General features: G+C 48.8%; 1 protein-coding gene across 16 annotated transcripts in view; it reads right to left on the bottom strand.

The window, feature by feature from the left end:
• Window positions 1-1794: 1794 nt before the first annotated feature.
• LOC138825660 (engulfment and cell motility protein 1-like) overlaps window positions 1795-11989 on the bottom strand; it is an 84752-nt gene continuing 74557 nt past the window's right edge. For 3 of the 16 annotated variants that reach the window (XR_011371462.1, XR_011371473.1, XR_011371474.1), the window contains 3 exons: window positions 11756-11815; window positions 9595-11089; window positions 6255-9490 (listed from right to left, as the gene is read on the bottom strand). Coding sequence is in view for 1 of the 16 variants with exons in the window: in XM_070020333.1 (XP_069876434.1) it covers window positions 11032-11089; window positions 11756-11815 (118 nt within the window). In the remaining 15 variants the exon portion in view is untranslated. Of the gene's footprint in view, window positions 4285-6254; window positions 11090-11755; window positions 11816-11989 lie in introns of those variants that run through there. The other 13 variants (XR_011371477.1, XR_011371478.1, XR_011371464.1 and 10 more) reach the window with 12 other exon arrangements.

The raw sequence follows: 11989 nt of genomic DNA, 5'->3' as shown, positions 1-11989 counted from the left end.
GCTACTCAACACTACCAAGCTTCTTGATGAAGTCAGGGTCTCACTAAATTTTTTTTCCAGGCTCCTCTGAAAGTGAAAGATCCTTCAGTTTCTCCAACCCCTCAATCACTGGTTTCAAATTGCTGCCTGGGTACATGGGATTACATGAATGTGTTCAATTTCTATTTCATATCCTAATTTGATTAATTTTGAAGAAATAATAAATAAAATAATTTACATATCAGATGGATGGCTCCAAGTGTTCATTTATTCTCCAGTGATGGCTTACTATTTAGCAGGATTACATTAGATACTATAGTTGAACAGGATGAGATTTCAATTCACTAACTTTCCTTCAGATCAGTCCCATTCAGTTCAGAATCTTCCTAGGAAATAGGAGACAGAGACACAAAGGTCAAGGAAAGCAATATTCTAAGTCCTCTACTGATGTATGGGGTCACAGGCACAGGCTATCTCAGTTCTCATGTCTGGCCTCTTCAAAGATGCCTATGTATGGGGTCCTTTTGGAAGATGGGTAGACTTTTGACAAGTGCTGGAAGGTCACTGTATGAAGGGGGAGATGTGTGAGCAGTGAACATGGGTTAGTGTCAGCCAGAGTCCAGAGAGGGCCTCCTCATTAGAGAGAGTTAGAGGATGGCTGAGAGAGAGTTAGATGGTGTGGTTGGCTAAATATGTTCTGCCAGACTATGCAAGAATAGCATGGAAGTGCTACTCAAATTCAGTTTGGGCCTGGTGCCAGTGGCGCACACCTGTAACCCTAGCATCTCAGGAGGCTGAGTTCTGGGGATCTTGGTTTCCAGCCAGTAGTCGAGGCAGGATAAGGTAAGACTTGCCACCAATTAGCCACCAAAAAAGCTGAAAGCTAAGCAGCATTTCAAGTGGTAGAGCACTAGCCTTGAACAAAAAAGCTAAGGGATAGCACATAGGCCCTGAGTTCAAGCCCCAGGACCAGCATACACACACACACACACAAAAACCCTGAAACAAACAAAAAGTTTAACTAGATGCTTGAGTTTCTGTTATGTTAATCTGGTTCATTGTACATGCATCTTATAATGATTTACTCATAAAGTGAGAACAAGGATAAGGTGTGGAGCTGAGCTCCTCAGGGCTTCAGGATGCTATGTGCCAGGATGCATGGCCACAGTGTGAATGAGAAAGCCTTTGCAACACTGGCCTCCTGGGCCTGACAACTGTGCCAGCTCATGGCAAGCTGTGTGAGCTGGCACGGGCACAACTTTCTCCTTAGCAAGATGGAATACCAATGTCCACCTCACCAGACTGTAGGGAAGACCTTAGGGAAGATATAAAGGACTTGGTAGAGATCATGGCCCACAGTAGCTTCTCAACAGATACCTAGATGAAGATACAGCCATGTTGGCATCCTGGCCTGGTGGTGGTCTCCTTATTCAGAAATCTTTGCTATATTTTCCCCTTTCTTTATTTGTAAATATCTCCAGGAACTTTTAATTTCTACAGATTAGACTATGAAGGGAATGCTACTTCTTATCTCCTACAGATAACAATTCAAACCAAAAACCAGTGGCTTTATATGCTATGTATTTTCACATAGGTACTTTTGCAAGAGGAAAAGGGTCTTTTTTTTTTCATTTGATTTTATTTTTTTGTGAACATACTGTACAGAGGGGTTACAATTACATGGGCAGGATAATGCGTACATTTCTTATCAAGCATTGCAGCCTCCTCCTTTGTTTACCCTTCACATCCCTTCCCAGCTTCCCCCCCCCCCCGCACCCCCCCACCCAATCCTCCCCCACTCCCCCCCGCCCCCACACCAACGTTGTAAAGCTCATTTTCGACATGACAACTTGTACTTCTCATTGTTGCAACAGGTCCACCTGTATCCTTAAACCACTTGTTTTTCCCCATCTCCTCCACAAGTTATACTGACATCAAATATAGTGAAAGCAGGGGTTATACTGTGGGGGAGGGACATACAAAGCAACAAAGAGATAATCTTATAAATGCATTAGAAACAAATGCATGAAAGAAAAAAAAACATTGAAATACATATCTAAGGGTTCATTTTCCTAACATCACATTATCTGACCTTTTCAGCTTGACTCATAGATATACTAGATATTGCAAATAAGGGAAACCATGGGACCTATGTTTCTTTGGGCCTGGCTTACTTCACTTAATATAATTTTTTCCAAGTTTTTCCATTTCCTAACAAATGGGGCAATGTCATTCTTTCTGATGGAGGCATAAAATTCCATTGTGTATATATACCACATTTTCTTGATCCATTCATCTACTGAGGGGCATCTGGGTTGGTTCCATATCTTAGCTAAGGTAAATAATGCTGCAATAAACATAGTTGTGCTGGTAGCTTTAGTGTGGTCTTGTTTGTAAACATTTGGGTAAATGCCCAAAAGTGGGATTGCTGGGTCATAGGGGAGCTCTATGTGGAGTCTTGTGGAACCTCCATACTGCTTTCCAAAGTGGTTGAACAAGTTTACATTCCCACCAACAATGAAGTAAGGTTCCCTTCTGTCCACATCCCCTCCCGCATCTGTTGTTGTTAGAGTTCTTGATTTTTGCCATTCTAACTGGAGTGAGGTGGTATCTCAATGTTGTTTTGATTTGCCTTTCTTTTATGGCTAGGGATGTGTCTATGGCCATCCTTCTTTCTTCTTCAGAGAAGTTTCTCTTTAAGTCTTTAGCCCACTTATTTATTGGGCAGTTGTTTCTTTGAGGATTTGTTGTTGGGGGATTTAATTTTTTGAGTTCCAAGTATATTTTAGATATGAGACCTTTGTCCGTTGTATGGCTAGTGAAGATCTTCTCCCAATCCGTGGGCTTTCTATTGATCTTGCTAGCTATGTCATTTGCCCTGCAGAAGCTCTGCAACTTCATGCAATCCCATTTGTCCAACCTTTCTTTGATTTGTTGTGTTTCTGGGAAATTTCGGCCTGAGCCAAGGAGACCTATGGTTTCTCCTATTCCATCCTGTAATGTTTTCAGAGTGTCTGCTTTGACTTCGAGGTCTTTGATCCATTTGGAGTTGATTCTGGTGCAGGGTGATATATAAGGATCTAGCTTTAGTTTTCTACAAGTAGTTAACCAATTTTGCCAGCACCATTTACTGAAGAGGCTGTCTTTCTTCCATTCTATTGTTTTAGCTCCCTTATCAAAGATTAGATGGCTATAGGTCTGTAGATTCATTTCTGGGTTTTCAATTCTATTCCATTGGTCCTGAGGTCTGTTCTTATGCCAATACCAAGCTGTTTTGATTACTATGGCTTTATACTAGAGTTTGAAATTTGGTATTGATATTCCTCCAGCAGTGTTCTTTCCATTGAGGAGCGTTTTTGCTATTCGGGGTCTTTTATTGTTCCATATGAATTTTTGGATTGCTTCTTCTATTTCCTTGAAGAATGAGGTTGGAATTTTGATAGGTATCGTGTTGAATTTGTAGATAGCCTTGGGAAGTATTGCCATTTTCACGATGTTAATCTTGGAAAAGGGTCTTAAGTCTAATCAATTCCTCTCATGAGTAATCTAATATTTGGATTTATCTTTTCTCCTATACCTGGGTTCTCAATTGAAAGTGAAGTATGACCTGAATATCTATAACTCAAGAATGGTTCATTGGGGGCTGGGAAGGTGGCTCAGTGGTAGAGCGCTTGCCTTGCAAGCCTGAGGCCCTGGGTTTGATTCCTCAACACCACATAAGCAAAAAGAAAAAAGCCGGAAGTGGCGCTGTGGCTCAAGTGGTAGAGTGCTTGTCTTGAGCTGAAGAGCTGAGGGACAGTGCCCAGGCCCAGAGTTCAAGTCCCACAACCGACAAAAATAAAAAATAAAAAGAATGGTTCATTGGTAGCTAAGGGTCTAGATGGCACCGTCTTAATAAACATAATTTCAGTGGTGAGTGTAATATGGTCAGGACAAAGCCATTATTTTTAGAATCAAAGAGTGGTCAGAATTTGTCTTTCTTGTGATTTGATTGCTTTCACCTTTAAATACTAGGAAGTCATTTTAGCTCCTGTGGACAATTTGCATCCATCGACACTCAACAAGACACTGTCTACAATGAGGATACAGGCAGGACTTAAATGAGTTTCCTTCCTTCCATATCTTCTTGGAAAGAAATGACAGAGGCAGGATGTTTTCCTTGATCAGGTAAGAGGAGGTGCTAATGTTGTAAATTAAAACCAGTTGGTCAGATCCAGAGAAGCCACATTTTGAGAGGCCAAATTGGGAGTCTTCATTAAAAAGTTGACATCTACAGGCAGACTCCTGTCACAAAGACTTGCAGTCCTGTGAATACACTTACATTATTAGAAAACTGAGCCATGAGAGCAGAGAGGAAAGAAAGACCAGAAAAACCATACCAACAACCCATATGAACCACAATGGAAGGCTGAAGTGGGAGGCCATGTTGATCAGAGGAGAGTCAGGATATGGACACAGCACACTAGGCTTGGCTTAAAGGCTTCTGAGCTGTCTGCCCTAAAATAGTGTCACGTCAGGGGACAGGGCACAGGAAACTCAAGTCTCTCCCAAGTTCAGAGCACGGAATTGAAAGGTCCAGTAACATATCATCCAAGTCCCCACCCCTGCCTCTCCCAATTCAGGCATGCCCAGCACCTGGGGGGGGGGGTGGGAATTCCTCTTCCTTCACCTGGAAGTCAAGATGGCCCCAGTTAAACCCAGTATGCTATCCACTATGTGGCCATGATGGAACTGGTTAGACCCAGCATCCCTACTTCACTAAGATGCCAGAGACTGAGAGAATTGCAGTTTGACTCCAGCCTGTGGAAACAGTTCTGGAGATCTGGCTTTCACAGTTTTAAACACAAATGGGGTCAGATTAAGGTGGACTGACCCCTCTTGACAAACTCAGTCACGCTGACCACTATCATTAAAAGCTGGAGTTTATTGGATGGACAGGCTGGTGTTAACTCAACTTGGGAGTGAGCAGCCCCAAACTCAAGTAGTTCAAGGTTTATAAAGGCAAAACATGCATTCTGTTAGAGTAGGTGCAAGCAAGCTGCTGTAGAGAAGTGAACCTTAGCAGTTATTTTGCAAGTGCATAAACCACAAACATTTCTGCAACAATTAAAACCATAAATGTCCCTGTAACAATCTCATGACCATTAGATGACATGCTCTGTGCAGTATTTTAGAAGCACAGCCCCTGTGTTCCTTCCAGGTTGTTTGTATGCTTGGCCTGCTGGGCATTTTTTCTACTGGAACTCTGGTATTGTGAAGTAAACACAAAGGGGAAGTGCTATTGCCATGGCTGCTTTCTTCAACTGTTTAATAGAGCAAAGATAATAAATCTTCCTGTAGCTGGCATAAGTGCCCAGTAGGGCAACTATTGAGGAATTATTTGAACTCAATAAAATGATGGGTAAAGAGGACTTACATTACCTAGGGCTCTGCCATTTGACTAATTTGCTTTCTGTGATCTATGTCTGCTTATTTGCATGTTTTCTTTCATCAGTGTACTTAGGGATTTAGGCAGGTACTTGCTTTGGAAGAACTGTGATTTTGGTTTGACTGTCTTTAGCTCTTCTTGCAGCTCAGCAGTGTCTCCCTCCCTGGAGCACTGCCCTGGGTCTGGTGTGACCTCTCTTTGATTTTCCCCCAGGGTCCTGCAGTTGTGCATGGTGACTCCAGTCCCTCCCAGCAGATTGAGGGTGGATTCCCTGCCTGCACAGAAGCCAGCCAGCAGCTTCCCATATAGATCAAGGCTGTTGCACAGGAGACGTTTCAACACTCAGATTTCAAGGCTTGTGGAATGGTCCGTGAGAACACTTCCAAACCTAGCCCCGAGCGGGACCTGTTCTTCCTCATTCTGCAAAAAATGATCTCCAAGCCTGAAAAGATTTCATCTTCAAGTAGGATATGTGGAAGTCTCTGCCATTAACTAAGGCAAAGAAAAGCACCCACAAAAACCATGTTATTACTAAGAAATTATTTTAACAGACTATTAATATTTTTTTTTTTTGTTTTTGGGTCCGGTCGTGGGGCCTGAACTCTGGGCCTGGGCACTGTCCCTCAGCTCTTCAGCTCAAGGCTAGCACTCTACCACTTGAGCCACAGCACCACTTCCGGCTTTTTTCTTTTTGCTTATGTGGTACTGAGAAATCGAACCCAGGGCCTCAGGCATGCAAGGCAAGCGCTCTACCACTGAGCCAACTTCCCAGCCCCAGAGACTATTAATATTTTAACTTAATATTTTAATCTAAATCACCCACCCACCCACATTCCCTAATGGGTAATCCATGACATTTGAAATGTGCAATGCATTCCCATGATGCACTGGAAAATGTGATTGGAGTGCAGGCATCTTGGCTGAAGAAAGGGCAGCCTAGGATAGAGCCCGATGCCCAGTTCTGCTGGAGGTCTGGGGCTCAGGAATGGCAAGATGTCCTCATCTTCTGTCATCATGGTTGCCTTATAGATGTTTGGGGCACTGATATAATGGGTTGAGTGTGCACAAGGCTTGGGTGAGCAGCCCCAGTGCACGCTGGGTGTGTGGCTGCCACTCCCACTGCTGAGCTGCTCACAGGTCTCCAACTGGGAGCTGCTATTGCTGCTGAGCTCTCTGCTTGAGGCCTGGGAACTGAATGGAGGGACTGCCTTAATTCCAGGGCTTCTCTGAGCACACAGGGCTGTCCACACCCACTGCCCCTAGGCCTGAGGCGGCCTTCGTTATTCTGCTCACATCCAAGTAGCCATTTGCCCAATCTTCTGAGTGAGGTCCACCATGGAACCCCAATGAAGAAAGTGAGGTGGGCAGAGCTCAGGCCACACCAGCCAGACACAAGGGGCTGTGTGGCAGGAGGTGGGAGGGCAGCCCCAGCTCATTGGGCTGCCTGTCCCACCACCCAGTCCCTGGTGAGTCCCTGGCCCTGCAAGCCTATGTGCTTACTTTCTGGAGGGCTTCCTCAGGGGAGGGCTCCTCTTGTTGTTCCAGCTCAGGAAGCCTGCCCTGCGGGGAGGCTCCAGCTCCCTGGAGAGCTTGGAGCTAAGACAAGGAAGTGGCTGTGAGAACAGCAGGCTCCACACTGGGGCTCCCTCCCAGGGCTCCTGGGGACTCAGAAGCCCAAGCACCCTGCCTTCAGCAGGTCTCAGGGGGAACTTGACTCAGGGTATAAGTTCTCAGGGGCTGGCACGGGGATCCCCATGTCTGTTGCCTTCACTGTCTACCCCAGCTCACCTTTCTAATTCACTTAGGCGGTTCATATTGTTGAACTAAGACAGAAGAGTCAGGTCAGGAACCACGTGGAGCTCCTGACATGCGCTCTGCAGTTTCTTGATCATTGCAATCACTTTGTATTCCTGGTTGAGAGAGAGGACAGAAGGGTGATGGGCCTGGAGGAGTGCAGGGTAGGCCAGGCAGTAGACTTTGGGTCTCTCCATGGTCTCACTCCTGTCTCTCTCTCACACCCTCTGCTCATGTCTCTACTGAGATCAGGTGTCCACCCCCAGGAAGCTATCCTAGATTCCTGGCTCAGCGCCCCATCTCCCGTCGTCTGGACCCAATGTGGCCATCTACAGAGGCAAGGGACCTGCACAGACGGCCACCTGCAGTGGAAGGTGCCATTTTCTCACCTCTCCTAGTCTTTGCCTTGCAAGGCAAAGAATCAATGTGCTAGGAAAATACTGCTTGAACCCCGAAGGCTGCCTTACCACTTGGTGCCCCACCAAGTCTGTCCAGCAGAGGGCAGGCTAAGTGCACAGCTGGACTAGGATTGTTCTCAGTCTAGGGCAGGGATGCCAGGGGCCTGAGGACAGGTTGCTCACTGCTCAACTCTCTGTGGACATGGCAGAGACTGAGGCTTCAGTGACAAGGCCATGCTATTCCCACATGCTATGTCAGCTTGAGCACCTGCTGTCACACGGCCACCCTCACTGACCTCTCTCTGAGACATGGCCAAATGTCATCAGCAGCACTGAGGTCTGGGGGCATGGGGCATCAGAAGTAGCATTGCTGTGGGACTCTGGGGCTGGGGAGGACACGGGCTCTTGCTGGAGGTCAAGGGGCAGCATGAGGCTCTTTGTCCCCACTCTGCTGCCTCTGGCAGCATTGAGCATGGGAGTAAAAGGCTTTCATTCTCTAACCATTTAATCCTCCAGAGTCCCTTCTTTCCATGGGGTGTGACAGCTTTGGCTTGGTCCTTTAGATCTCAGGCTCCTTGTGACCATCAGCACTGTAGCCCTGGGCAGGCTAGAGAGCCTGGCAGGGCCTGTCTCCAGGGTGGATGTGGACATTTGCATGCCCTAAAAGATGTTTCTGTGGCTGCCTGGTCTGGAGGAACCCGCTGACCCCCGTGACTGGCAAGGCTTCCCTCCTGGGATGGGAAGGCCACCCAGAAACCAAGCCAGGGCCTGGCTTGGCGGTGCCAGGCAGGCAGGTTGTAGAGAGGCAGCCTCATCACAGGCCACACTCAGGAGGAAAGCTTGACAGGGAGACCTCTAGAGTCTCCCTGGAGGAGGGGCAGAGACAAGATGACAGATGGGAGAGGGCGAGAGAGGGGAGGAGTGTGAATGCATTGCCCATTTTGGGGCAGGACTTCATCCTAATGGGAACAGAGCTGTGCAAGGAGATCCACTGTGATCCTAAGGTCACATGGTTTGGAGCCAAGTCTTGAGGGGAAACCTCCAGTTTCACCCCAATTTCCAGTGTGGTTTTGTTTGGAAGAGCACTGCACAGACGGGTGTGGGCATGTTGTGTCCGAAGGAAAAAGTATGGCACAAAAGGAATCCCAACCACACAGGCAAATCCTAAGCAAGGCCATAGGTGTCTGAGTTGGGCAGAGCCGCAGTCCCGGCCATGGGGAATTGCCACTGGGCTCCCAGATGAGGGATGCTAGGCTGAGGAAGCAAGGGTTGCCCAGGAGAAAGGTGCACCCACCTGCCAACCAATCTCCACGTCTTCTTCAGGCCTTGGAGCTGGCTGCTGTGCATAGCACACATGATGGGAACAAAGGTGGAGCTATTTTTCAGAAAGTGGCACTCCTATGGGTGAGGAAGGGGTGAGGTGAGCTGTGGAGGGAGCTCCTTGTGGTCCTGCTTTGGCCCTGGGGCTGAGCCTTTGTTCCTGGGCTGAATGCGGAGATCATAGGGGAGAGGGTGGAATGGCAGTGGAAGCAGAGCAGGAGTGCACACAGTGCAAGCCAGGGCAGAGCACAAGGAGGGCTTGAGGGTTCAGGCAGTGGCTATGAGTGGGCAGGCAGCCCCCTGGTGGGAGTGGGAAAGGGAAGAAGGGTCCCTGGGCCCCTCCTGCTCATACCAGAGCCACCTCTATCCAGTGCTGCACCACTTGGGCTCTCTCTGCTGCCTCCATGCTGTGGTCCCCGAGGCACGTGCTGATCACACAGCTGGAGACCTGCTCACAGTGCTCCAGTATGGGAAGCAGAGTGGGTGCCAGGCGCTCCACACACTCTTTCTGGTCAGGTCGTATGTACACGTATCTCAAACAGTGATAAAGGACGAGTCTTTTGAACAGTTTCTGCAGAGAGGAAACAAAGGGTCAGCGTGACTCTGCCCTGAGGCAGGTGTGGTAGTAGAGGTGCAAAGGAAAGCCCGCACGCCCAGCCCTGCCAAGCTACTCACCACCGCCATGAGGGACAACTGCTTCACCTTCAGGTCGGGCAACCGCTCTTGCACTCGAGCTGTCTCCTCAGCATGGTCTGATTCCATCATGGAAATTCAGGATTGCTCCCTGGACGAAATCTGCACTCTCAGGGATCTGAGTCGATATCTGCTGGCCTGTCTGCATTGCTAGATGGTGGGCAAGCAGGCTCTGGCTTGGCCACACAGGGCAGAGCACCATCTGTGTCTTCAGCCACTGGCAGCTCATGGTCTTCGTCCAAATCAGTAACTGGATGAGCGTCCCTTCCTAAGCCTTCATCAGCGTCCAGCTGCGCAGATGGGACAGGTGCTACATCCCAGTTGGGTGGCAGAGGCTTCTGTATGGGTGGCTCTGGCTGCTCAGCAACAGGCTCAAGGCAGTCAGCCTTGCCAGCAAGCGGGCAAGACTGCACTTGCTCCCCACATGCATGCACAGAGAACAGACTCCCATCTTTTCTCTCCTGCAGCCTCTAGCTCTGGCCCTGAGCTGTTCCCTGCAGTGGACTTTGGGGCCTCTGGTTGAGCTGCAAATGTATCTTGTTCTTGGGTATGTAGCAGAATTGGGTCAGCCTGGCTTTCAGACAGCTGGGGTTCAGGAGTTGGCACTGACATCCTGTCTTCTCTTGCATGTACTGGCACATCAATCGCTGGCTCTAAAGCTATTGGTGCCACTGGACTTAGTGCCTCTGTCACTGGGGGAGCAGCCACTATTTCTTTACCTGAGAGATGACCTACGTCATATTGAAGGTCAAGATCCAGACTTGGTGCTGGTGACAGTGGAAGGTAGTGGACCATTGACTTCATCTCTTCAGTCAAAGATGGTAAAGGCGAGTCAGAACATCTGTCAGTCTGGGGTTCTCGCTGGAGCTCCACTGCAGCTCCTGGACCTGAAGGGGCCTCTGAGGTTGCAGCTAGTTCCAGCTCTGACTGACATGGTAGTCCTGCTTCTACGCGGGGTGTTGGATCCAGTGGTTCAGGTGACTCTTGTACACTGGTTTTCTCATCAAGCCTTGCAGTTGGTGGAACAGCTGCAAGCAAAGATCTCCTACAGCACTGCCCTCCCCTCAGTCATTCCTAAATAAATGAGACTCCTGCCTGCCTAGGAAGCTCCTGTTCCTGGACTCCACTCCAGGAAGCCTAGCAAGGACAGGTTTCATGCCAAGCCATCCAGGCTCCTGGACTGTCCTGATGAGGGCCCCACGGTAGGCTGGGAGCTGCCTTCAGGTGGAGAAAGCTTGGAATCTCCCACTTCTTCTGTCCTTTGCCAGCCCATGCTACTCACCCTCCAGCTCTGGCTGCTTGGAATGCATGTGCTCCAGCTGGCTGAGCAGAAGATGGGCCTGCTGCTCCTCCACAGAGCCAGGCATATTGCAGTTTAAATATGTTACCAGATGTGGTAGGCAGGACATGTCCGGTGCTTCAGTGAAGTCCTCTGGGTACTCCCTCATCCATGAGCCCAAAATGAAAGAGAAAGCTCCTAATGTAGTGGGAGAAATAGCAAAGTTAGAGGTTGGGCCTCGCCTCTTCTCAGACTCCTCAAGCACAGGTGTTGGAGCTGGGCTCCTGGGCCTACTCCTGTCTATACCCCATGGCAGACCTGGTAACCTGGCTGTGTCTACACAAGGGATGCTACTCCACCTACATCACAGTGAAACCCACCGCACCCACACCACCTCCTGGTGTCCCTGGTCATGCTTCCCAACCTGTCATCCCTGGGGTGCTTTGTCCTTATGTTTATTATCCCCCAAACCCAGAATGTCCTCATTCAGACAGCCTAGAGCCATCTGCGAGAATGGTCTTTGCCTGGCTCTCAACCAAAAGAGCACATCCTGGCCCTTGTGCACACAGAGGTCACTGCAACAGTAGTGTAGGCCTTCTCTGTTCTGTTTGGTCCTGAGGTTTCCCAGGGCAGGGACGTGGGACTGGGTGGACATTGTGCCAGAGGCTTCTTCCACCCCCCCACCCCCCGCCCTCAGGCACAGAACAAGCCAAACTAGCTCCCTGCATGGACACATTTCTACCTGGACTTGAGGCCTCCTTCAGGAGTGGCTGCCATTTCCCTTTGCCCAGGCCTCTCCAAGGCCAGCTCTCCACTGCACCCACTCTGAAGACACATGCCCTCCCTCCTCCCCCAGGCACTCACCGCTGCAGGTGCTCCTGCGCGTCTTCCTTTTCCTTCTCATGATCATGGAAATGGCTGTATCTAGGGGACACCATGAGAATGTCAAACATACTGTGTCTGCACATGATGTCTACAATCCCAGTGGTTTTCCTGAGCACAGGATGGAACTCAGGATGACAAGGATTTCCCTGTTCTTTTTACTGAGTGGTTCCAAGTGTCTTGAAATGGGTCCCCACACAAGCTTATGAGCCCACT

The sequence above is a fragment of the Dipodomys merriami genome, unplaced genomic scaffold, assembly GCF_024711535.1.
Source record: "Dipodomys merriami isolate MVZ:Mamm:240054 unplaced genomic scaffold, mDipMer1.0.p SCAF_1394, whole genome shotgun sequence".
NCBI lineage: Eukaryota > Metazoa > Chordata > Mammalia > Rodentia > Heteromyidae > Dipodomys > Dipodomys merriami.
Note: the sequence above shows the minus strand (reverse complement) of the source record. Positions and strands in the feature narration are given on the sequence as shown.